At 42.6% G+C, this 27,984-nt stretch overlaps 1 protein-coding gene across 1 annotated transcript in view; it reads left to right on the plus strand.

Annotated features, from left to right (window-relative positions):
• Nucleotides 1-27,984, plus strand: part of LMTK3 (lemur tyrosine kinase 3) — a 56,862-nt gene that overhangs the window by 22,306 nt on the left and 6,572 nt on the right. Inside the window, exons 3-9 of the mRNA XM_069947031.1 lie at nt 10,627-10,757; nt 14,178-14,328; nt 16,603-16,673; nt 18,837-18,955; nt 23,205-23,292; nt 25,916-26,064; nt 27,187-27,271. Of these exons, the coding sequence (XP_069803132.1) occupies nt 10,627-10,757; nt 14,178-14,328; nt 16,603-16,673; nt 18,837-18,955; nt 23,205-23,292; nt 25,916-26,064; nt 27,187-27,271 (794 nt within the window). The remainder of the gene's footprint in view (nt 1-10,626; nt 10,758-14,177; nt 14,329-16,602; nt 16,674-18,836; nt 18,956-23,204; nt 23,293-25,915; nt 26,065-27,186; nt 27,272-27,984) is intronic.

The following is a 27,984-nucleotide window of genomic DNA, read 5'->3' on the forward strand; positions in this document are numbered from 1 at the left end:
TCTTTTTCCTATGAGGCTGGGACTCACCCAAGATGGCGGCACACAGTGGACTCCGGAAGCGCTGTCTGAGCAGACCTCTAGGAGACTTGGCGGGCAAACGTTGCTGTTGTGGTGCTGCGTAGCTGCTCTGAGGTGAGGCGGGACTTACTCTTTCCCGCGCTTCAGCGGAGCTGTAGTTAACCCCTTGAGGGGCGGTGCGCTGCGACTGTGACGCAGCAAACAAATCCTTATTCTTTAGGATAGTGGCAAAGTCTCTGAGAGCACAGTAAAGGTGGCACAGTGAAACAAACATGGTGGCTTGTAAAGTCTCTTTCAATAAAGCAAGGTCCATGCTGAACATCTGCAAATCCACACGCAGGGATATGGGTTCCATCTTCCCCCTCTTTTAAGCAAAGTTTCTCTCAGGCGAAACAGTTCAGTAAAACAGTAGCAGAAACACTTTAGCAGTCTTTTCTCACAAGCAGCATACAGTTAAAGTCTCTGTGGATACAGGGTTCCCCCTCTTTTGCGGTTAGCACACACTTGAGGGCAGTTTTCTCACAGCTGAGGTGTTGGTACTTTGTGACAGGCACACAGCCTATCCTGTTCGTGACGCCAATTAGAAACATGCAGCGAGCCGGGGTTGCGTGGGAAGAGAGTGAGGGGAGTGAGGAGAGGATGATGGTGATGGTAGTCTCTCCTGGTAGTGTGGCGCTGAGCTTCTCTGTGAGGGGATGCACTGAGGGCTGCAGATGGAGAGTGTGCTATACCTGCAGGATGGCTGGAACTTTGTCACGGTCACAGGTGGGCACGAGGACTTCTGCAGGTACAGGGGGACTCTCTGGCGCTTCCCTGGTATCTCTCTCTCTTCTGTGGCTGCTGCAGCGGTTTCTGTAGGGGGGCTGCACCCGTGTGTAAGGTGGTCGGTGGTGTGGACTTGTAGTTCCCCCGGGGCCAACCCCAAAATACTGCTGCCTGGTAATATGGCCCTTGATGGTGGTGTGGTGCAGGTGGACCAGACAACAGGGAGACAAGGAGGGAGGCAGTGTAACAACAACTCCTTTACTGTAAGACTTGCAGGTGTTATACAGTCCTTTAGCATACAGTGGTGAATACTGGCGGCTTTGACTGAGCTACTGTGCTTGTGAGAGCCTGGTGGTGTGAAGAGAGACGACCTGCCTTAGGTCCTGGTCTGCCAGAACGTGTGGGACGCTGGTGAGCACTGTGATCCTGTGGACTTCTCCCAATGGTGCTTGAGTCTGCTTTTCCCCTCCCTGTCTGCCAGGGAGCTTCCTGCAAAATTACTGGGCCGAGCCTTAGGCCACAACTTTCGGGTCCCAGAGGATCCAGGGGTCCTAGTCAATCCTACCCCCCGAATGTCAGGAAGATGGGTGCCGAGGCCTAGGTTAACTCGGCTCCCTCTTACAGCCAAGTCTCTCCACTGGGTGTCTGTCTTTAGGATTCCCACTGACTGTATATGTGCTGCCCCTTTCCTGAGGGGGCACCTGACAAACTGTCTCTCAAGGTCTCTCTTTCTCTCACCTCCAGCTGTCTGTTCTCTTGCTGCTCTGTGTAAGATCTTTCTCCTTGTTCCCCTCAGCAGCTTTTCTCTCTGTGGTGATCTCCTGAGGTGATGTTATTCCCTCTACAGCTGGTCACTTGTCTCACTGGTCTCTTGTCTCCTGTCTCTTGTCTCACTTGTCTCAGCTAAGCTCTGCAACAGCCAGCCTTATATAGGGGGCCTATCTGCATAACCACACCCCCTTCTAGCAACTTCCAAGCTTACCACACTACCTAAGCAGTTCCCACTAAGGTCAGTAGATGTCGCTGTAGTGTGTTGTGTAGTGTAAAGCATGTAACCCATCTCTGCCTGCCAGTTACTGGTACAGAGAAATACACAGAATAGTTGCGCATAAAACATGTTAACTCCTAAAAATATATAATAACACTTGTTGACAGGTGCCATCCTCAGCCCAGCCACAGGAACCATGCTCTGGTATACTACATATGTGTTGGACATCTATTATACAGTTACTTATGGTGGGTCCTCACCATTGATGGGACAGAAGAAAACACTGCAGATGTCTACAGTAAATCCAATTGTTCCCTGATGGTATCCTACCTACAGTATACAACAATAGGATTATGCATGGCAGTAGCCCTTACCACTCACTAAACTCATATACTGCACTAAAACTGTAATTACTAGCTAAATGGAATCTACTCTACAGTCTAGGGGTAGTCTATGGGTAACAGTATCTTGCAGCTGACCTGTCCACTTACAAAAATCTATTTTTTTCATCACTTCATTTTAAGACTAAATCCCATAAGGTCATTTTCATTCTCCATTCTTAGTCCCTTTAGTACTGAAATTGTACATAGCAATATGTAACAATGAATGAGCCAATAAACAATACAGGTGTTTTTCTTAATTTTCTCCGTATTACAAAATCTTTAAAGTTACTGTATCAGCAAATGGATTACTTTAGCTTTAGGCATCTAGCAGTGGCGTTGGCCGTAGACAGTTTGCTTACTCTCTAATGCCTTCCTTTTATAAGCAAAGGCAATTAATATAATTGACAGGGAAATAAAGTGTTAGACAACAAATAAATCCAGACAAGATGCATATCTTGAGGATGAGGAGCTTATAACAAAAAGTCACTGACATGGAACACAACAATTCTTGGTGAAACAAAGTCTCCCTTAGAAAGCTCCACAAGTGATGACCTAAACCTACCTCACCGGAACAATCATACAACTTAAAGGGAATCTGTCTGGTCCGTAGCAGGTACAGAGCTGCAGATACAGGTTGATAGGTGATAGGAAGATAAAACAAATAATGTCTTTGCTGAGTGCCATTTTCAAAACTGCATTTTTCCTTGGAAGCTGAAGTGCCACAGATGTGATGCTGAGCCACAGCATGCACGCCTCTTCCCTCCTACACCCTACCTGTCTTGACTAATTGATGTATAAGCCTGAGCCTCCTCCCCTGTTCATCAATTAGTCGAAAAAGACTTTTTCTTTTTACAATTGAAGATCTCTCAATATATATTGCTTTGGACTGACTGATATTTTATTATACTATGCCTCGAGATCCACCCCACCACATGTATATGAAGATGCGTTAGTGGAGTCTCCTGAACTGTGACTTAATGGTCAATGAATTGTTACATGTTATACTGTATATTCAATACTAATGATGACTGACCAAAGGATGTACAGTACAATAAATTCTTATAGAATAAATTATTTAGCATACATATCTTATTAGGGTCTTCAGTCATCAAAGGCTTGCCTGGGAGTAGAGTTTCTCTGCCAGTGCCCCATGACAGTACTTACTCTCACTGTCATCAAGCAGTGTGGTGCGATCATAGGAACACGGGGCCTTGGGGCAACCAATGGGAGAACAAAAAAGATATTCAGTGCAGTATATTTATGTACAGTGGATTGCAAAGGGTATCTGTCCTGCCAGCCTAGCTCATCCAATAAGATATATAGTACAGTATTTTCATAAACTTAAGTTACTTGTATATTATTTAGGAGGACAAACACTTTTCATGTACCCACAATGGACCCAGGAGAGGATGTAATATAATGTGTTCTTTACTAATAGCTTAGCTTGGCATCCAAGTCAAATTGAACTCTGCAGCAGGCACCCCCTCCGCCCGGCTGAAAGCTCCCTTGGCTGTTTCTCCGCTGCTGTTTTATAAGATGAACATTTAATCAGGATATGATTAATTGTCAGCAGTTAAATATAAAATACAGAGCTCAAGCTAAAGAAGAAGACACTACAGACTGCATCCAGCCAGCCTACAGTTAGCAGTCCTCTAAGTTCAGTGCTGTAGTACTATACACAGTGGCACAGCTATTGGGAATGCAGAGGTAGGAGTCAAAAATGCTAAATGGAGCCCTATTATAGTTTTCAGGTTGGGGCATAGCAGCCTTAATGGCTATGGATATTTGCACAGTTTTTATTTCTAAGGTGGAATATGGAGGTGTCAGTAATATGGAAAATGATTTAGCTTTGCTAGATAAATGGTCTAAACATTGGAAATTGAAGTTCAATGTTTCCAAATGTAAAATATTGCACTTAGGGAGGAGGAATCCTCTATCCGAGTATGATATTGGCAGTTCGGTGTTGGCAATGACTTCAGAAGAGAAGGATTTACGGGAAGTGATTTCTGACAGTCTTAAAATGAGTCACCAGTGCAGCCAGGCGGTGGGAAAAGCAAATTGTATGCTGGGCTGTATAGCTAGAGGTATAACCAGTAGGAAGAGGGAGATTGTGATCCTGCTGTATAGAGCTCTGGTGAGGCCACATCTGGAATACTGTGTCCAGTTTTGGAGACCTCATCTAAAAAAGGACATTGATAAAATAGAACGGGTCCAAAGATGGGCTAAAAAAATGGTGGAGAGTGTCAGACATTACTCATATCAGGAAAGACTTAAGGATTTGAATCTGTATAGTCTAGAGGAAAGAAGGGAAAGGGGGGACATGATTGAAACCTTTAAGTATGTTAAAGGACTAAATAAGGTTCAGGAGGGAAGTGTGTTTAGTAAAAAAACTAAACTCTAGAACAAGAGGACACAGTGAGAGGTTAGTTGGGGGAAAAATCAGAAGTAACGTGAGAAAATATTACTTGACTGAAAAAGTAGTAGATACTTGGAACAAACTTCCAGCAGATGTGGTTGGTAAATCTACAATACCAGAATTTAAACATGCCTGGGATAAACATATATCTATCTTAAGATAATAAGAATGGAAATACTAAAAGGGCAGACTAGATGGACCCAGTGGTCTTTTTCTGCCGACAATCTTCTATTTTTCTATGTTAACCCCTTCCCCCAATATGACGTCCAGGGACGTCATGAAAAGCAGTGGCAGAACGCATCATGACGTCCCTGGACGTCATGGCTTCCCTGCCTTCCCCCGCTGACCCTATCTAAGATCGAGCAGCAAGAGGAGGCTGTGTGACACAGCCTCCTCCTGCTGGCTCTGCCCGGAGGGGAGCCTCCCCCGGGCAGTTAACCCCATAAACGACGCGGTCAATGCGACCGCAGCGTCTATGGGGAGATTCCGTGTCCTCCCGCCGATCGGGCGGCGCGGGGAAGCCGGAGAACGTTGCCTCCCCCCACTGCCACTAACAGTGTGTCCCCCAGCCCCCTCCCCTCGTCCTCCGATACCGGCGGATCGCCGCTATTACCGTTATAGCGGCGATCCGCCGGTACCGGCATTGCCGGCGCCGCCTTACATCTCCCCCCACCGTGAATCCACGGTGGGGGGAGATGAAAATGTATCCCCCAGACCCCAGATCACCCCCCCTAGTGGGCGATCACTATCCCTCCCATCCCCGGGCGGCCATCACATCCAAGATGGCCGCCCCTATCCCTGCGAACAAACGATGTTTGTTCGCAGGGATGGACATGAATAAATGATCAAAGCCCCATGCTCTCCGCCACCGGAGGTAGCGGAGAGCATGGGGCAGTGATCGGGGACCCCCCCGTGTGGTCCTGGAGCAGGCGATCGGCGGTATATACTATATACCGCTGATCGCCTGTTCCCAGTGCAAAGAAGCACTTTTTATCCCCTGTCACCATAAATCATTGGTGACAGGGGATAAAAAGTGATACAGTGTCGCCCCCCCCAAGTCGCCCCCCACCCCCCCAGTCACCCCCGTCCCCCAGTCACCCCCCTTCCCCATATACGTTACCTGATCCTGGAGCTCCGTCCTCCTCGGCGTCCAGGCTGATTCTGAAGTGCGCATGCGCTCCAGAATCAGTTATCTCGGAAAATTTAAAGTGACAGAGACCAATTTGGTCTCTGCCACTGAACTATGATTACTGTGATAGAAAATATCACAGTAATCATAGTAATATAGTGAAAATGAATATGTAAAGTACAAAAAGTGACAAACATACAAAAAAAATAAAACACACACTTTTTATTATAGTAATAATTGCAGTTTACTCCCAGATTACCCCTAACCTCCCCCAGGTTGCCCGTAACCACCGCAGGTTGCCCGTATCCGCCCCAGGTTGCCCGTAATCACGCCAGATCGCACGTAATCACCGCATGTTGCCCATAACCACTGCACGTTGCCCATAACCACCGCACGTTGCCCGTAACCTCCGCACGTTGCCCGTAACCACCGCACGTTGCCCGTAACCACCGCACGTTGCCCGTAACCACCGCACGTTGCCCGTAACCACCGCACGTTTCCCATAACCACCGCACGTTGCCCATAACCACCGCACATTGCCCATAACCACCGCACGTTGCCTATAACCACCGCACATTGCCCGTAACCACCGCACGTTGCCCGTAACCACCACATGTTGACCGTAACCACCCCGAATTGCCAGTGACCCCCTCCAGATGGTCTGTAATCAGCCCCGATTGCACGTGACCACCGCACGTTGCCTCTAACCATCGCACGTTGCCTCTAACTCACACACGTTGCCAGTGACCCCCTCCAGATTGCCCGTAACCACACCAGATTGCTGTTACCACCCAAAATTACATGTACCCACCCCTTATTACCTATAAGCACTTCAGTTTATCCGTAACCACCCCAGATTTTCTGTAACCACCCCATGTTGCCCATAACCACCACAGATTGTCTGTAACCACCCCATGTTGCCCGTAAACACCGCAAATTGTCTGTAATCCCCCCCCCAGGTTGCCCCTAATCACACGTAATTCCCCCAGATTGCCTCTGACCACCGCACGTTGCCCCCGACCACCGCACGTTGCCCCGATCACCGCACGTTGCCTCCAACCACCCCAAATTGCCAGTGACCCTCTCCAGATTGCCCGTAACCATGCCAGATTGCCTGTAACCACCCCAAATTACAGGTACCCATCCCAGATTACCTATAAGCACTTCAGTTTATCCGTAACCACCCCACGTGGCCCTTTACCACCCCACGTTGCCCGTAACCACCCCAGATGGTCTGTAACCACCCCAGGTTGCCCGTAAACACCATAGGTTGCCCGTAACCACCCCAGGTTGCCCGTGACCACCTGTAATCTCATTTTTTTATTGTATTTTAGTAACTGCGCTATTCTAATAACTATTACTAGCTGCGGTTTTGCTCCAGCAAATTGGCGCTCCCTTCCTTCTGAGCCCTGCTGTGTGCCCATACAGTGGTTTATGCCCACGTATGGGGTACCGTTTAACTCAGAAGAAGCTGCGTTACAGATTTTGGGGTACGTTTTTTCTCCCATTCCTCGTGAAATTGAGAAATTTTAAACTAAACGAACATATTATTGGAAAAATTCGAGTTTTTCATTTTTACTGTCTTATTTTGAATACTTTCCTCTAATACCTGTGGGGTCAAACCGCTCACTGCACCCCAAGATGAGTTCTTTGAGGGGTGTACTTTCCTAAATGGGGTGACTTTTGGGGGGTTCTATTCTGCTGACACTACAGGGGCACTGCAAACGCACCTGGCGCTCAGAAACTTCTTCAGAAAAATCTGTACTGAAAATGCTAATTGGCGCTCCTTCCCTTCTGAGCCCGGCTGTGTGCCCATACAGTGGTTTATGCCCACATATGGGGTACAGTTGTACTCAGGAGAACCTGTGTTACAAATTTTGGGGTGCGGATTCTCTCATGTTCCTTGTGAAATTGAGAAATTTCAAACTAAACGAACATATTATTGGAAAAATTTGAGTTTTTCATTTTTACTGTCTAATTTTAAATACTTTCCTCTAATACCTGTGGGGTCAAAATGGTCACCACACCCCAAGATGAATTCTTTGAGGGGAGCACTTTCCAAAATGGGGTGACTTTTGGGGGGTTCTCTTCTGCGGACACTACAGGGGCGCTGCAAACGCACCTGGCGCTCAGAAACTTCTTCAGCAAAATCTGCATTAAAAAAGCTTATTGGCGCTCCTTTTCTTCTGAGCCCTGCTGTGTGCCCATACAGTGGTTTATGCCCACATATGGGGTACCGTTGTATTCAGGAGAACCTGCGTTACAAATTTTGCTGTACTTTTTTTCTCTTGTTCCTCGTGAAATTGAGAAATTTCAAACTAAACGAACATATTATTGGAAAAATTCGTATTTTCCATTTTTACTGTCTAATTTTGAATACTTACTCTAATACCTGTGGGGTCAAAATGCTCATCCTACCCAAAGATGAATTCTTTGAGGGGTGTACTTTCGAAAATGGGGTGACTTTTTGGGGGATTCTGTTCTGTGGACACTACAGGGGCTCTGCAAACGCACCTGGCGCTCAGAAATTTCTTCAGCAAAATCTGCATTAAAAAAGCTAATTGGTGCTCCTTCCCTTCTGAGTCCGGCTCTGTGCCCATACAGTGGTTTATGCCCACATAGGGGGTACCATTGTATTCGATTTTTTTTACGGCCTAATTGTGAATACTTTCCTCCAGCCCCTGTAGGGTTAAAATGCTCATTATAACCCTAGATTAATTCTTTAAGGTGTCTATTTTCCTAAATGGGGTCACTTATGGGGTTTTTCAGGATAGCAGACTTCTAAATCCATTTAAAAAAAGAACTGGTCCCTAAAAAAATCAGTTCTGGAAACTTTCACAAAATGTGATAATTTGCTAATAAATTTCTAAGCCCCATAACACCCTAAAAAAGTAAAATATGTTTCCCAAATTATGCCAGAATAAAGAGGACATATTGTTAATGTGATTTAGCAACTAATTTATGTGCTATGACTTCATTTTTTAGAAGCAGAGAATTTCAGAAGTTCATAAAATGCTAAATTTCCTAAATTTTCATGATATTTTGATGTTTTTCACAAAAAACACACAAAGTAGTGACCAAATTTTGCCACTAATATAAAGTGTCATATGTGATGAAAAAACAATCTCAGAATCGCTAGCATACGTTACAGCATCACTGAGCTATAAGCGCATGAAGTGAGACAGGTCAGATTTTGAAAAATGAGCCTGGTCATTAAGGACAAAACAGGCTGCGGAGGCAAGGGGTTAAAATGCAATAATAAATAATCTTTCTTAGAAATTTCCTACCAGAAATTAGGGGGGGGGGTGTGTTACACACAAGCCCATATAGTGGACCGGGGGGAAGAATCTTGAAGGGCAGCTTACACAGGTTGTAGATAGAAAGGAGAGGAGATACATGGCAGTTTTCAGATGAGATTTATAAATACTGTGTAGAAGTATAGAGACAAAATAAATGTTATACTTTAAACTGTGAAGGCTATAGAAGGGGAAATGAGCAAAATTCTAATAAGAACCTATAGAGATTAAAAAATTAAAAATGCATTTCAAAATAGTTCTTAGCTCTTTACTTGAGTTTATCAAAATATCTATTAATAGTGAGGTGCTTAAATTAGCAGACTAATGCACAAGAATCACAGTAATAATAGAATTATGTTAGGGATTTGCTTTTAACTGGTTCCAAAAATGTGTCTGCAGTTTTACCAGTCAGGGTTGCCTTTAGCAATAAATTAAATGTATCAGAATGAAAGCGGATGTCCTATTACAACTTTTCTCACAAATCATTTCTAAGAGGAAGTAGAACTTTTACTAGTTTGTCATAAATAGAGGGTTTCTTACCAGATACCCGCTCTGATCAGGAGATATAGAGGGGGTGAGTCTGCGGCAGTGCGATCCACTCCCCTGCCGGCTGCTAATTGCATCAATATATTGTGTTAGGGTTACAGTGACGGAATCAGTGAGTGGCCAGGGAGTGGATCACACTGCCACGTCCTTTCCACAACTACAGTATACCACCTGATCAGAGCGGGTCTCAATCAATAAAGATATTTTTAGTGACAGGTACGCTTGGAATTGAAATGTAACTTTGCCGATGTGGATTTATAGCTGGAAGCCACTGCTGTTTTTGATGGATGAGGGAATTTTTTTTTACTGCTGCTTCAGATGGTCATGTCAAAGATGTCCTATTGTTGACTGACCCTGTTTTTTCTAGCAACTGACCAAAGTCCATGATTCTGAACACAATGTTTCTCGATTAGTGCCTCCATACTCAGGACTTAAATTGGCTTGAGGAGACAAAGGGTCTCTGCGTTGTGATGTGCTTTTTTACAGTGGTTATGCTGGATATCATGCCTGGGAATGGAACACTATGGGGAGATTTGTCAAAGGATCTAAAACACTGGTATAAACTGCTCACAGCAACCAATCACAGCTCAGCTCTGTTTAAATGAAGAGGAGCTGTGATTGGTATATTTTAAACCCTTTAATAAATCTGGGCCCAAATGTTAATTTGTCATATTGAATTCTGCTCTACATAAGAATTGTGCATTATAAGTTAATAATAAACCTCAGTTGTAAGCAAAGTTCCTTTACACGTACACATCTATCTCCTCGGCTTCTAATTTGTGTGATATTAAAACATATTTTTTTCTGCATTGTACTGTAAGCAATAGGTTCCTGTTGTCTGTATGTGGGAGATCACTATTGTTTTTTCTTTTTGGTATTTGACATTCCACAATTGATTCTGTAAAGATGGGCATACAGCATTCAGATTGTAGAACAATATAATAAAATTAACATGATAAAAAACAATATTCATGCATGTTGCGTCTCTGGGGAACTTTTCTAATGCATTGTATGCATGAAATCAATGCAGAATAACTCTTTTGCTACCATTTTAAAACCCTTTCTTTCCCATAATCTTCTTGCAGATGGCTCGTCCCAGAGGGCCCCTCTTGCTCCACCATATGCTGTGGTACTTATCTCCTGCTCTGGTCTACTAGCCTTCATATTCCTGCTCCTCACCTGTCTCTGCTGCAAGAGAGGTGATGTTGGATTCAAGGTAAGACTGGTTGCACTACATATGATGGAATCATAGACTTAGGGGTTGGCCATTAAAATTTTGTTTTATATTCATAGTAATTATGAATATGAATGTGTATAGGAGTATTTTCTATACCACTTATTCTTTATGTATAACTTACTTTTTATGAAAGCTCCACATACAGGACAGCTCTTATTTAGATTGGCAATAAATATAACTAGTATATGCCGCCACTTTGTAATTAAAGGGTGTCCAACTGCCGGGACCATCACAGTCCAGGAACTGAACCTGGCACCACTGGGGGTCCATGCACAGTGAGCTGCAAGTCTGGCTGCAATATTTTTTACTGTGAATTTACAGTCAAAATGTAACTATGTTAGCCAGAATTGGGCTAATCACTGTGAAATGGCATCATTTTTTGACCAAAAATTTTTAGTAAAAATGCTGCTATTTTAGCCAGAACTGTGATAAAATTGCAGCAAATACACAGCAAACTGGCATAAAAAAAATACAAAGCTGTATTTCAATATAAGCAGAATTTGATTTACACTGTCAGGCTATGTTCACACTACGTAAAACTACGGCCGTAGTTCTCGCCGTAGTTTTGCGGTGTGGAACATAGCTTATCTTTAATGGGATCCCGGCCGGAGCGTACACACATTGTATACGCTCCGGCCGGGATCTGTGTGGCCCTGCAAATAACTGACATGTCAGTTTTCTGCGGCCGCAGAAAGACCTGTCAGTTCACACAGTGAAACGAGCGGCTCCGGACGCTTCCTTCACTGTGGGCTATGGGAAGCTCCGCGGCCGAAAGATTATCTGGCCAGAGACTGGCCGTTCCGTGACCCGGCCGGGGTCACGGAACGGCCGGTCTCTTACGTAGTGTGAACATAGCCTCAAAATAAAATGAAATTCTAGGTGCCACAATCATATACGCAAAGGGAGATATTTATTAACTTTGGCGTTTTTTGCGCCGGGCTTAAAAATGTCCCCGCAGCGCTCATGCTTCATGGTTTAATGTAGAGGCACAATGCCTCTATATAAATCCCGTCTGCACCAGTGTGCGCATGTAGTGAAACCTACGCCAGCTCAGACACAAAGCCCTCGCCCCCTGTTCCACCCCCTCTCCACCCACTCCCTTTATTGGCAGAACAGGCGTAGGGGGGCCGATACAAAAATTTACTCGCATCAACCACCCTTACGCCAGAAAATGGCCACTCCGCAACATAATAAATGTCCCTCAAAGTATATAGGATTAGATCAGGAGATTACTAGAGATGAGAGAACCGGGTTCAGGTTCGAGTTGATCCGAACCGGAACGTTCGGCATTTGATTAGCGGTGGCTGCTGAACTTGGATAAAGCTCTAAGGTTGTCTGGAAAACATGGATACAGCCAATGACTATATCCATGTTTTCCACATAGCCTTAGGGCTTTATCCAAGTTCAGCAGCCACCGCTAATCAAATGCCAAAAGTTTGGGTTCGGATGGACTCGAGCATGCTCATCTCTAGAGATTACCTAATGTGTACTTGATGGCTCTCTTTCTGTGTCTCTCTAGTGCCTCGATGTCTGTTGCTGGCTCCCTGCACTGTGATTGACAGCATGGGAGCAGAGCTTTAAAGTGACACTGTCGCCCCCTTTCATTCTGCATTCTGACATCTCTACACAGGTGTAAAGGGTAAATTTAGCGTTTTACATACCTTATTTCATATCATACGTCATGGTGCTTGTTCAAGTAAAAAGTGTCCTTTTATCAACTGCAGATTGGATTAAGTGGGGCGTGGCCTCACTGCATTAGCGCCACTTAGACCCGCCCACAATAACACAGTTGGCCCCGCCCCTTGACACCCATTGGTTGGCCGACGTAAAGGGGGTGCGGTCTAGACCTTTTCGGCCAGCCTGTTCCAATGGGTGGCGAGGGGGCGTGGCCAACTGTGACGTTGTGGGTGTGGCTAAGTGGCGCTAATGCCGCGAGGCCTTGCCCACTTTACACAATCTGCAGTTGATAAAAGATGACTTTTTACTTGAACAAGCACCATGACATATGATATAAAATAAGGTATGAAAACCACAAAATTTACCCTTTACACCTGTGTAGAGATGTCAGTATGCAAAAAGGAGGTGACAGCGTCACTTTAAATCTCCCGCCCTCACTTCCTGATCACTGTCAAATGTGCTGTTATTATTGACAAGCATCTATTGACAATGGCCAGTGGAGCCAAAAAACACTGACACCTACAGGCCAATGTTATAACTTTGAATTACATGTAGTAAAATCATATATATTTTTAAATTAAGTGAATTACAAATATATCAAATATTGATGCCTCTGTCAAAATATGCAAAGCTCTTTTAATGACAGGTACTCCATTATGTGCAATAGCACATTCCATGTACAATGTGCCATGGAACAGATTCAAATCTATGTGGAATGTGTGAATGTCCCCTAAGACAATTTACATTGAACAGATATATCTAGAAAGTTAGTTTTTTTTCAGGTGAGTCAAAATGTTTACTGTGTGAACACTGTATGTTTATTGGTTTCTTCTGCATATTGTACTGGAGTACCTTGAAAAAAAATTAGGCATTAAAAAAAATGCTCTGCCTTTCTAAAATTTCTTTGTACGATCAATGCTGTGTCTGAGCGTCTGATCCTGTTACTGATGCCAGGATAATGCCTGTGATGGCGGTGCCAGGGCGCAGCAGGATGCCAATCCATCCCTTTACTATTAAAAAAGGAAGGATTGTTAATATCACTTAGAGATAAAAATAAATAGATTTCCCCTCAGCAATGGCAAGCACTTCTGATCATCACAAGCCCAGTACCAGTAACAAATTATTGAGCTTCTTGAATCTGGTAGAAATGTCTCGCTGGGTTTGGTCATAAGATAAATTTGATTATTTAGCCAAAGGTAGTAGGCCCTTTTGAGGATTTAAAGAAATAAACAAAATAATTGTGTTTTCTAATTCAAAAATACTGATAACTATTCAGACCCTAAGTTCTTGGCCTGGGGGTACTATCCCTCAAGGCACTAGGTGTTGAACCTGTTGTTCTTCTACTCCAGGGGGTACATGCCATATCTGTATCAGGTACCCTGCGGTACACTGTAGTCTTGCTGCACAGTGTATGATCAAGACTTTGAGGGTACTTTCATGTAATTCGTATGAGTTCTTGGCGTAAAAACATTGACAAACACAAAAACAGACCAAGTGCAAGATTAAACACATGTTGATCAAAATATCTATTATGTTAACATAGTCCACATGATACCGCCTGGTGTAATGCAGAACATTTTACGATAGTGTTACCGCTGCTTTTATCCACTGTATCTACATTTATACATAGGAATCTGTGGTGTTCTCACTATGCGAATTCTAGATATTTTAATTTTCTAACAAGTTACATGTCTTTTGTTATTATATCACTATGTTCTTTAGGAGTTTGAAAATCCAGATGGAGAAGAGTTTTCTGGAGAGTACACTCCACCTGCAGAGGAGACCTCCTCCTCGCAGTCCATTCCTGATGTCTACATTCTTCCTCTCTCTGAGGTGTCTTTACCTGTCTCCAACACACAGGCTCCTAAAACAGGTATCCACCTTCTAAGGCGCACTGGTGTTAGTACTATACCCTCTTTCAGATGTGAATACTACAAGTCATTTTGGGTTGATTAAAGAATTGGGAAATAGAGCTTTCTTTGGAAAGCTGGAAAAGTGTTTGACAAGGGAGAAATTGTGATAGCTAGATGACTAGATAAGAGCATTTTATCTAGCAACATCAGGTTTTGTGGTGTATTTACAGTATACAGTGGTGAGTACCGACAAAGGTGGCCAAGGGATGGGCATCCAATGGACCAGTGCCAGGTTCATGGGCACTCAAGACTGATTACTCTGTGGGGATTGAAGCCTAGCTCTCTGGTCCGATATAGGCTAATTTATCATATTGTGAAATACATGATATAGATGTCTTCTGCCAGGGGTAAATCAAACACTTTTATTATTAGTAAGTCTGTTAAATAGATTGCTTGGAATTTGTTGGGGTTCCCCAAATAAAAAATCATCTTTAAGGAAATGAATAGTTCAATGAATATTAACTGATAAATATTGATGTAACTAAGTGGAATAGCTTTAATAAGCTTCACTAAGATATGGCCATGTGTAACTACCTTGTAGAGATATCCTGGTACGTTTTATATTTTAGTTTTAATAGAAGTTGACCTGTCAACATTAAAACAGGTTTGTAAATAGGTCCATGGTTAAATGGGAGTAAACATCATGATTCTGGGGATACTTCTTTCCTCTCCATAGTCCTCTCCAGTGCCATTTAGTTTCTATGAAATAAAGTGCCTAGGGGGTGTTCCCTAGCATGTTAACAGCCCAGGTAAGTCCAGCCCATGCCTTTTTTATCTAGTGGCTGTCAGTCAAATGGGGTAAGTGGATGCAAGCAGACCCAGCCTTAGGGTCAGGGGAGGATTAACTTCACTATAGGCCCCGGGCTGTTCACGAAGCCTGGGCCCCCCTACCCCACTGTAACTATGGGGGCACTGTTATAATATAATGTCATAAAACCCTAATTTCTGCAAGAGCAGCATTTTTTTTGCAAATCATGGCAGAACTGTAGCCAGGAGACAATACATCCCTAAAGTACAAGTCCGTTTGGGTGACCATGGGCCCCCCAGGAGCTCAGGGCCCCGGGCTACTGCCCAAAACGGACCTATTATAATCCGCTACTGCTTAGAGTAGATGGCGCCCTGTGTGGAGTTTGCTATTTGCTCCTCTGTGCAGTCTCTGTTTGGAATTTGCTTTTGCTTTAGGCCCCTCTGTGAAGCCCATATGTTGCATAGGCCCCTCTGTACAGTCCCTATGTAGTATAGGTCCCTGTGTGTTGTCCCAATGTAGTATAGGCCCCTGTCTGCAGCCCCAATGTAGTATAGGCCCCTGTGCAGTCCCAATATGGTATAGGCCCCTCTGTACAGCCCCAATGTAGTATAGGTCCTTGTGTGCAGCACAGATGTAGTACAGGCTCTTCTATAATGCCCCAATGTAATATGAGCCCCCTGTGCAGCCACTGTGTAATAAAGGCCCCTGTCTGCTACCCCACTATAATAAAGGCCCTCCTCTGCAGCCCTTATGTAGTATAGGCCCCTCTGCTGCTTATGTACAGTATAGATACTATATGCAGTATAGGCCCTTCTGCTGCCTCTGTATAGTATAGGTCCCCTAAGTAGTATAGGCCCCTCTGCTGCCTCTGTATATTATAGGTCACCTATGTAGTATAGGCCCCTCTGCTATCTTTGTATAGTATAGGCCCCTCTACTGTCTTTGTATATTATAGGTCGCCTATGTAGTATAGGCTCTAAAAACAAACAAAGAAAACACCTACTCACCTCTCACCTTCTCCCTTTCTTCTCTCAGGGAGTCCCAAGCCTGTCATCTCTTAGCTTTAGGTCACCAGGGTGTGTGCGGCTGGATACAGAGCTGGCGCCCCCTTTTGACTAATGGGGTGATGCGCCCTCTGCAGTCACACAGGTCGAACACCACTAAGGCTAGCCCGGGATGCAAGAGGGCCAAGGGCAATGATGAAAAGAACATGGGCTGGACTTACCTGGGCTCTTGCCATGCTTGGAAATGCCCCATGGGCACTTGAGCTTTGTTTGCAAAATAAGAGAAAGGCTTATATCTTGCCAATGGAAAAGACTACTGAATTTTTTTTTAAAAAGCCCAGAATCATCAAGACTAGCCTTAACTAGCCATGGACTTATTTACTTATTTGAGCATTTTAGCAATTGTACAGGTACAGTTACCATATAACATATTGCCATGATAATGGAAAGCCTTGTGTTAACTATATTTTCTACATATGCAGTAAAACAAACAGGATTTAGTCGACAGGACCTAAGCTATCTGCAAGAGATTGGAAATGGCTGGTTTGGAAAGGTGGGTAATGATATTAGTTTTATTTTTGGAAATTGCCATTTAGTTTGTACTCTGATCTGTGTAAAAGGGATTGAGCAGGAAGGGTGTGAAAGAGAGAAGGGGGCAAGATCAAGGAATATAATTAACACTGTAATCCTACAAATACCTGGGCTCAATGATGATCTTCATTAAAATTAAGACAAAAGTTTAAGGGCAAAACATATGGTCGTAAAGCAGCAGAAATAATGAAGAAACATAAACATATACTGTACAGTGGTACCTTGGTTTAAGAGTAACTTGGTTTAACTAACTGTACTGGGTGGGAGGGGGAGTGGGGGAGGCGGATGGTCTGTATAGCATGGTCTACAGCTCTGTACTCTGACACAGAAAGTCTCCCTCAGCTGCCAAATCATAGCAGATCCACTTCAGGCTGGGGCTTGCATCAGGGGACAGGTCTGTGGAGGTAACCTCTTCATAGCTGTAACCCCTCTCTCCCAGGACACATAGTGCTGCTATACTGTGCCCACATCTGTTCTGCTCATTCATTCATGCTCCCTGCAGTCTCTTGTCAGCCCTTGTGTTTCCCATCCTCTCCATTTCTGTACATTAACTTATAATATCACATACAGTATTCACATATAAGCCCAAATTCCCACTAATTTAAAATATAACTTTTATTGGCTCATTACAAAGTAAAACCCATAGATTTGGATTACAAGCACAGTCCCAGAACGAATTATGCTCGTAATCCAAGGCACCACTGTTCTTTAAAAGCACTGTGGCAGTGAAACTGACTCATTCCCAGCCCACTCCTCTTTTAATTGACCATACCTGTAATTCTTACTTTACTGTTTATGTTACTATATTTCCCTTATTAAGGCTATGTTCACACTGCCTATGTTTCCGGCCGTAGTGCGAACCGCGAATATACGCAAGTAGTTTTGAGGTTGATGCGTTCGCTTGAAAGTATACGATATACGCCTGTACAATGCACACTACGTATGAGCTTACGGCCGGATCAGATACGGTGCCGTGAAAAATGAACAAGACCATTGTTTGAGGACGGAAATGTTGAAACTCACGGCCGTGGAGTTCAGTGCGGTCCCGTACGAAGTACTTATTCCAGCCAAATTGAACTTGATTTTTCGATCCAAAAGGTTCTGTGAGTTTTATTGGGCTGGGCGAAGATTTCCAAGTAAATGACCTGCCTCTGATCGCTTCGAAACAAGCTAGGCAAGCATAACTGTACTACGGGCGTATGTTCGCGGTTCGTACGCATCCGGCCGCATGTCTACTTTTCCCACGCCCGTAGTTTCAGCCGCACATGTACGGCGGCGTATGAAATGCGGCCGGACTCATACGCAGTGTGAACATAGCCTAAAGTTGTAATTATCATGTAAATAGAGACAAAAGCACTGCACTTCCAATTTTATGATGCTCTTGAAAAGAAATGTATTCACATGGAAATAATAATTTTGTCACAATCCAACCAGATCAGAGTACAATGTAATTATGCAGGTAAGCAATGCTACTGGCGACGTTTCGGTCGTGCTTCCGACCTTCCTCAGGCCAATGTAGCCATACTGTAGGCAGGAGAGAAGTAAGGACGGATCTGGTGGTGACCATATTCGGGTAATTCTCTTCACACATACAAGTTTTCACTCAGAAAATTTGTATAAGTGCTGGAAATGACCAAAACATAGTCACTAGCTGAGTATGTCTGGGCCATAGAAGTAAATGGGACACGTGCATCAGATTTTGTTAGCGTGCCAACGTATTCGAAAGGCACATTCTTAATATGAACCATGCTTTATTAAAGACAAATTGATTTGGCATTTATCCCAGCAATATGGTTTCACCCTAGTACTCTGTTCTAGCAATGTTATATTGTCCCTGGTCCCATTAGTGCTCTATAAAATCTTGTGAACTTTTAGCACCAGGAGTTACATGGCTTCCTAGCTACCAAGACTAGAGCTACTGGTTGGGGAACACTGCCTTTAAGCATACCCCTAAGAAACTGGGAAAAGATCAGTAAAGCAATGGATTTGCATAATTACTTACCATGTCAATTATACATGTAAACATGTGAATTACTGGTGTATACTGTATAGCAGACATATTCACTGACCATTTTACCTATTATTTCTGATCTGATTGTTTTTTTTTTCTTTAATGCCCATAAAGGTGATCTTGGGGGAGATATTCTCAGACTACACTCCTGCACAGGTAGTGGTTAAAGAGCTAAGGGTCAATGCCAGCCCTTTAGAGCAACGGAAGTTTCTGTCTGAAGCACAGCCTTACAGGTATCTGGTGATATGTGTGATTTCTCCCAGATGTGATGATACTACGTTTTCCTGTAACTCTGCTTAAATGTTTAAAACACACTCTAAATACTGTTAAGATATTAAGACATGTTTTTATACCATAGTGGTATAGTTTTAGGTAGAGATTAAAAAAAAGTCAAGGACCTTTGGTATGGAGTGATGTAAAGAAAACCTTATCAGCACACTTATGTTAACAAGCTATATCTAACCTTGTGCTTGTGATCATGCTTCTGTATTATATGCATAACACTTGGTATTAAAGTTGGTATCTAGTAATTCCTAAACTCCATAAAAAGGCATTTGGGATTTTTTTTTTATCCCTCCCAAAATAACATCTACTAAACTACCATCAGCTAGTCAGCCTTAGCATGTTCTTACATGTAAAGGTACTGTCTGTGGCAATTTCATCTCAATTTGTTGCAAGTCCAGGTGATGCCTGCAATTATCAGCGATTATTCAAAAATGCTTCAGTAGACTTAAATCTATTCCAAAATTAAATACGGATCATAATTTTAGTTTGACTTACCCATTCCTTTGCCCCCGCAGCAAAGTTATACCTCTCACAGACCCTACAATGACCTCCTGTAGCTCCTGATCCTGTAACATCATGACCCAGATCAGAAATGCCTGCTTAATACTGTGGGTACTTCCTGCCGGGTTGTGACGAAACAGGAAGCCGGGAGAAACAATAGACCAGAGGCTGAAGTTGAGCTAGTGACGCTGTAAACACAAACCCTCTTTCCCTTAGCGAGTTAACTTTTCTCTAGTTGACAGGTGTCTCTGTCCTCTCATTGAAAACTCAAGATTTCCAAGGGAAATAAAAAATAAAATCACAAAGCAAAATTTGATCCAACGGTTTTTAAAATCTGGCAGTCGGCAGGGGCAGGGGGGAATTAGATCAGGAGCGTCCGCCGAACCCTTGCCAGGCTCTGGAATCTCTAACGCTGACACGTCATGACTCGGCTGATGGACTGGCCGCTAAGCCAGTCAGTGACGGGGCGGGACGCCACTCCAGTCACTGATTGGCTGAGCAGCCAGTCCATCAGGACTGGCCTTTTCCTTTGAGGCATGACATCATCACAACTCGTTGAAAAAAGCCTTTCGGCGAGGGTCCTGAGGCTGGTCCCATCCCGCTGCTTACTGTGGGCATGGGGAGAGGTAAGTTCATACTCGTGATCAAATTCCCCCTGTCCCTAACGGCTGCCAGATTTTAAAAATGTCTGGACTTCTCCTTTAAACAATAGGTTTGTTTTCTTTAAATGACAAGTATAATGGACTGTCATTTAGGGGAGGTCCATTAAAGTCAGTAGCTCACCCTTCCTAATAAGACATTGTGCTCTACAGAATATAAAGGTTTTTAATATGTGGACCATGCAGTAAAAATGACAAAGAGCCAATGACCTACCCAGCCCACTCCTCGGCACCTTTCCCTGACATAAACCCTGCTCGCTGATGGGCAGACAGGGGGCATGGTAAGGCGGGGAAGAGGTGTGCTTCAAAGTGCTCACGGCTAAGGTCCTGGTGGGTTTACCAAGAGATGTGCACCACTTAGTAAATCTGTCAGAGTGCATGGAAACAGAGCCTTATTTAGGACCAACATACAACATACAAGTACACTGTTCTTCTACATTATCTTCATATCTTTGTCTTTATTTTATTATATATTTATTTTCACTGAGGTCTAGGCCATGTATTAGAAAACCCTCCCTGCCCAGGCAACCTCTTTAAAGTAATATTCCCACAGGATATTCTATAAATGTCCAATTGATGCAGGTCCTGCCTCTGTTGAACCCCTGATCTGGAAATAGGTGCCAGTCCCAAAGGTGGTCCTGTATCCATTGGACATGTATTACATATTCTGAACATATGCTATAAATGTGCAAATTGGAATATCAGGCTAGGTTCCCTTTTCGGTAACAAATTGGGCAAAAGCGCCCATCTTTTATTATTATCGACCATCTATATTATGAGATGGCCGATTTCCCTAATATGTTCCCGAAATGGAAACATAGCCTCACAGTGATTTTCGCCAACAAGAATAAATAGATGATGCAGATGAGCAACAGATGATCCTGGATTTACCAGTTGGATTATATCTTGATACACCATAGGGTCTTAGTTTGTTAATTTTTATATTAATATACTGTACTGATTTTTTGTATCTTCCCCATAATTACCACATAGATAACGGGTTCTTTTAGTTTAAGGCCTCTGTGCCTAGTGCCTAGACCTCTGTGCCTGGCTCAGTGAATGTATGTAGTACAGAATGACAGCAATATTCTTACTTACAGGATTACTATCATACTTATATGAACAATCTAATAGTCACCCATATATATTCCGAAAATCTTCCCAATTTCAAAACGCATTCAGTGAAGGATTATCTTGCGCACAGAGTCAACCACTGATCTGTGATGTTCTTACCCATAATAGGAATGTGACCTAGATCTCTGCCTTGCAGACTTGTTTTCCTCATAGAACGTTCAGAAGAAACTGAAATTGTTGAGATCAACAGGAAAAGTAAAATTAGCTTAATGTAACAAAGGAAATTATTTTGTTCAAGTATCACACTCAGCTTCTCTTTTCTCTTCCTCTCCAGCATCTTTCTATGTGATATTAATGATTAACCCTTGCAAGTATTAAAGCTATTGCATGGACTTCCACATCTCTGTACAAAACAGCTGGAGTAGCCGTAGGAGTAGGAGGTTTCAAGCACATGAAGCAAACTTTCTTAAGAGACCATTGTCAAACTCAATATCAGAATTACATATTTACATTTCTACTAATATAAATGACGTATCTGTCAAGGTTTATATAGGGGTCAATTTAGAGGAGAGGAGTTAGGAGAACATATTCTCTCTCCATCTGCACCACTTTTCCATTTCTTGTCTATGGAGGTACTGAAAACAACCGATCAGGGTACAAAACTCTTTCTGACGGAATAAAAAAAATGAATGAAGCAAAAAGATTACATAAAGATAATAAATGACTGAGTGCCAGTCTTCTTATATTTGTTTGTGGCATAGTTTATTCCAAAATAAATATGTTAATTAGTCTATTAGGTGCATTAGGGTGTTCCGTCCCACCACCCACTGTCTCCTTCGTCTCTTACTACTTATGCATAGAAGGGAGATGTGTCTACTTATGCACAGGTCAATATGCATATGTAGGTGTCTGTACGACCCGGCAGAAAGGCAGGAAAGTGCACTGAGGGGCTGAGGAAGGGCCCAAGTGCACCAAACAGCCACATACCTTTTGGTAAGCCACATCAAGATTGATGCAAACAATTCTAAAAAGTATCTAAAACAAGTTGAAAATGTGGGACAAGTCATGTTAGCTATTTGTTGGCACAAGTTGCACCAGGTCTTTGGCATGGGTAGTTTTACTTACCTCCCCCATGATCTATTTATTGAGGCTATAATCATTGAAAATAAAAAAATGTGAAGAATGTGTTTGATAAGATTGAGGGATTCAATTACAATTATGTTTATCGTTACATATATTGTTATTAGTTCCCTGTTTCCAGCTGTTCCGGAGGTATAAGGGTTTTACTATTTGGTTGACTATCTGTTCTTTCAATTAAATAGTCAGATGGGGAGGATCTTTGCTGTAAAATAGGATGTGACTGCAAGGCTATGGGATGTGATAGCAGCTTTATAACTACACCCTATTTAGCATGATTTACGCCCTTTACCTCCTATTTACGCCCCTCTGCCTCCTATATATTTATATCCTTATTTTGCAATAAAATAAAAATCATATAAAAGCTTAAAATTGACTCATCACATAACTAAGGGTGAGTCTTTACCCAAAGACTGCAAAAATATGATGGTGTTTGACTAATGGCAGCTAGCAAAGAATACACTGGACTTCACCAGCCTAACTAGAGACCAATGGCTGCCATATACTGCATCTGTATATATCTCCTCTTATCAGTACTGCACACACACAAGTAAATCCATCATTATCCAACCTGTTCACTGCTGTTCCAAATTCCATGTTCTTTGGGCAAATAGTAAGTGGTTCTGTCCCTGTAATATGCTGGCCATATACACAGCAGCATAATATGGTGACAGATGACAGATCCGTTTTTAAGTTCTTGCTAGTATGGTTCCCCTTAAAAAAAGCAGCTTGTTCTGTACATGTTCTAAAAATTACAATACTTTGTGCCTTATTTGCAGTGCATTTACGCATGAATCTATTGATGGGTATTATTTTTCCCTTTAAGAAGCCTGCAACATCCGAACATCCTACAATGCCTGGGTCTGTGCACAGAAACCATCCCTTTCCTCCTGATCATGGAATTCTGCCAGCTGGTAAGCGTTAGCTTTATCTTACCTGCTAAACACATTGAAAAGAAGGAATTTTAAACATTCATTACAGGAAAGTTTTGTTTCTTCTCGGTAGGATAAAGATAATCTCCTTCTTATTACACTTAAAGACTAGATAGTGAATACGCCAAATTTATCATTGTTGCTCAGACTATTTAATAAATCGAACACATGCTTAGGAAATCTACCCCAATGGGTTTGGCAGCAAGATAACTTGGCATGGTTTATTGTGCGATACATGTTCAATTGAAGTCAATGGAAACATGGATCTGATAATGTATGTTATATTGTATTATCCCTTTTCCTTTAAATTGGTAAATATCTCATTGGGTAAAATCTGAAAAATGTGGCCGTTAAATGGTGGTATAAAAAGCAGCATCATTTTTATAGTAATAATGTGTTACAGTAAAGTCTACATACAAGGGGGGACATTTATAAAGGGTCTGCCTGAGGTGTACACGCCTGCCATATGCCCTGCTTGCCCGATGGGCGGGCAGGGGGAGCATGGGGGGAGCGCAGCAAGGTGGGGAGGAGGCATGGCCTCCTCCCGCAACTCATCTATCATATGTTTAAAACATGATCCAAATCAACACCTGGGAAAAGGGGCAAAGCCTAACTTAAGACCGGCGTACTCGTAAATCCCCCCCCCCCCCCCCCCCCATGTGTTCGTGGACTGACATTTTTCCATACACAGTAGCACAGCTTTATTTTGCTTTAATTTCACTATGCATTTAGTAAGGTCAAATAACACAGTTACTGTATATACACAGTAACATCAGCTGGTTAGGTGGTTAAGGATCTGTCATGTTTTTCTAGTTATTAAAAAATGAATGAGTGTCCAGACAAATAGGTTTTGAAATACAGAATGTTTACAGCATAGAGTATAACAGCACCAGACAAGAGACAGGGGAGCCAAGAAGGAAATACAGAGCGCCTGCAAAATTTCTGAATGGCCTCCAGGTTGCTTGGCATTCCCGCCTTATTTGTCTGATACAGACATATGGGGAGTTTCCTCTCCTCTGTTCACAAAACAAAAAGTATTTTGGGTAATGTAGTAAACATAGTAAGCAAACCTGGTAGCCATCGGGGGCCCATTGGTAGCAATAGGGATGGTGCCAGAGGAAGGACTCTCTTCAACAAAGAAAGACAACCTCCTTTGTGCCAGAACTGTTGAACCAGTCACAGATCTGGCTTTTGGTTACAGTATGTCATCTGTTCATTGTTATTAAGGTTTTGTAAGGTGAAGAACCATTGCACCCAATTTACAAAGAGTTTTCTCTAATGGAAAAAATAGTTTACATATTGTGCATGCAAGGCCACAAGAAGATCACTGGATCATTTATGTAACCGTTAAAGGGAAACTATCAGCAGAAAGAAACATCTAACCTGCTGATATGTCCCTATGCCCCACGGGGCATGAATAATGTTCTTACCTTCATCCACTGCATATTAAATAAACTATTGTCCCAAAAACGGCACCGAGGATGAAGGTAAGAAATGCTTCTGCTTCTACCATGCTGATAGTTTCCCTTTAACTTCCATTATTGACATAATTTATACAAGCATATGTGCGGCTGACAATCAGTGATTTTTAGGCCAGCATGATGATGGGATCAGTTAATGTACGAGTGTCTGTGTGCTTGTTTGTCAGCAAATGACTGGGTCTATTACACAGGATGACATCAGCCAAATCGCCAATAATCGTCTCATATAACAGAGCCTTTGGCTTGTGTCTCCACACGTGCTAGGATTGGAATCCAAACAGTGTGGAAAGCACACCTCATGTCCCCCCCCCCCAATAACAGTGTTGCCGATAATCCTGGTAATGTCAAGGGGCTATTGGGGGAGAATGGCGGGTGTAATCTCCAGGCTATGTTCACACTACGTAAAATAACGCCCGTTGTTTTCAACGGCCGTTATTTTGAGGCCAAAACAACGGCCGTAGTTTCACGACTAACTCGTACAATAGTAATTCTACGGCCGTTGTTTTGGCCTCAAAAGGCCAAAACAACGGCCGTAGAATTACTATTGTACGAGTTAGTCGTGAAACTACGGCCGTTGTTTAATTTTGATTCCTAGCATGATTATAAACGTTATGAAACTGGTCATTTACTTTAAATACTGCGCCCAGCCCGAGAAACCACTCAGAAATTTTTTTTCCATTGTTGCAGTATTACCGGCCGGAAATAATTGACATGTTCATTTTTCACGGGGCCGTATAAACAACGGCAGTTATCTGATACGTAGTGTGAATTTAATGGCCGTAGTTACATGGCATTGCAGTCATTATAGGGAACCTCAAAACAACGGCCGTAGTTTTGCGGCGCGGACAACGGCCGTTATTTTACGTAGTGTGAACATAGCCCCACAGTGTTTGAACTGCAATCCATATGTGAAAACACAACCTTAGTTGTCATCACGGTGGGCAACACTACCTCTCAAGACTACAGATAAAGCGAAAACAACCTCTGAATTTCTTTATATTTCTGTTGTTTGCATGGAAGTAAATCTGGATATAATTGTGCCTTTCTATGATAACATTATGCCAGGCCTTTTCGGATTGAAAGACTTTCAGCGCTGACTCTTTTTGCACTTGTGTTTTCTGTAGGGAGATCTGAAAAGATATCTGAGAGCGCAGCGGAAGGCAGATGGCATGACCCCTGACCTGTTAACTTGTGACCTTACAACCCTCCAGAGAATGGCGTATGAGATAACACTTGGACTTATGCACCTCCATAAAAACAATTACATACACAGGTAGAGTATACCCTGTGCTCTGACACTTCTCATACCTTAGAATGTAACAGGATTAGGGTCTTCGAAGCAAAAAGCTAGGGAAACGTTATCGTTGCCATGGTTGTCTGAAATAGTTTTTTATGGATTATGGTGTAAGGATGAACATTGTAGATTGTTCTGTCATATATTTAAAGGATTAACTGAGCTTTTCATATTGAACGACTGCTGGAATTTCTGATGGGCCTAGATTCTAGTGATTTATATGAAAATGGATATGCTGCTAGAGGATTGTTAGTCATCAGACATTTACCTGCTTAGAACAGCATTAGATGCTATAGAATTTATACAATGCACAGTAATTCCCAATAGTTACCACCTTACGTAGCTGAGGTATTCATGAGGTCATGTTAACTCTTTGTGATGGTTATTGCCGGAGCCATATCAATCATTGTTTGGATAGGAAGACCAGCTATGACATACTCTACAGCTATAACATGTTAAACAATAGAATAAGTATAGCAATAATATTTCAGAATCTATCTCGAAGAGCATCTCTAGTTCTAAAAGATTATTATTGTAATGCAGAAGTTTTTCCATTGTAGTAAATTCTAATATTTTGCTTTTTTCGACCACAGCACAGGCCAGCCAAGGAGCATGTACTTTAAGGAGAAATCTGGTATAAATGAAAAACCCAGAGTTCACAGGGGGGTGGGACAGCATAATAAAGAAGCTATACTTACCATGCCCCTGCAGTTCTGCCTCACCAATCACAGACTCCGCCAGCCTCCTGCAGCTCCTGCAATTGACACTCTGCAGTCACCGATTGGCTGGGCAGGGAATTTCTGCCAGGTTGTGGGACACAGGAAGCCAGGAGAAACTGGAGGCTGACGGAGGTCCGTGAGCAGTAGGGCAGTGCAGCAGGGGAATGAGATGGGAGCTGCTTTATTATGGTCCCCCACCCCCTGCCAGCATTGATTTTTTCATTAGTGCCGGAGCTCTTATTTTACAATTTCCCTATACCCCCAAATATGATAATCCTATATATATATATATATATATATATATATTTTTTTTTTTTTTTTTTTGTGTGTGTGTGTGTTAATTCTAAAGAATTTAATTTGTTTTGTTCTTTTTTTTACATAGTGATCTTGCGTTGAGAAACTGCCTTCTCACCTCTGACCTCACTGTCAGAATTGGGGACTATGGCATATCTCATAACAATTATAAGGTAAGTGAAAAGTTTAATGTAAGAGAATAATGTGAATATAATGAGGAGTACAGACTGGAGAAAACAAGCCCCACTCATATGTATCTACTGAAAGAAAAAAAATACAAAAATAGGAACAGAAATGGTTGTTTTTAAAGCATAACTGTTAGTTCAGATAACTTTTCAGAATAAGCTTTAGGGAGTAGAACTATATCTCGCCATTAAATAACTTATATAAGGCATTTTCACCAGTTTCTCCCTTTTTAGGCCCCATGTTGTATTGTTAGCTTCAGCAAGGAAAGGGTTAAACCACTTAATCCATTTTTTTTCTGGGGCCAACACAGTGCGCTCAGCACAATATATTGTATCACACAAAAATTCCAATAGTCTAAATGGACCAATAGATAGTATGAAACTTAGGTCCATTAAGACTATTGTACCAGTTAGTACCAGTCACTTGGACTTATGGCAATCCCTGAAATCAGCATATTGGGCACAGTCTGGCCCCTAAGGGGGTTGACCCCTTGGGTGCCAGGATGTGAGCAGTATTTTGTACAGGGGCTGCTTACTGTAAGGAGAAGAACACCTCTCTGTTGTTCTGCTTTTGCCCCTTTTTTTGTCCCCCTTTTTTGCCTTTCAGATATCGGTATCCTGAGGACTACTTCGGATTCTGTGGACTATTTCAATGACCAGCAGATTTTTCTTTTTAATAAAATAGTCAATATACAATGGAA

The sequence above is a fragment of the Dendropsophus ebraccatus genome, chromosome 12 (assembly GCF_027789765.1).
Source record: "Dendropsophus ebraccatus isolate aDenEbr1 chromosome 12, aDenEbr1.pat, whole genome shotgun sequence".
NCBI lineage: Eukaryota > Metazoa > Chordata > Amphibia > Anura > Hylidae > Dendropsophus > Dendropsophus ebraccatus.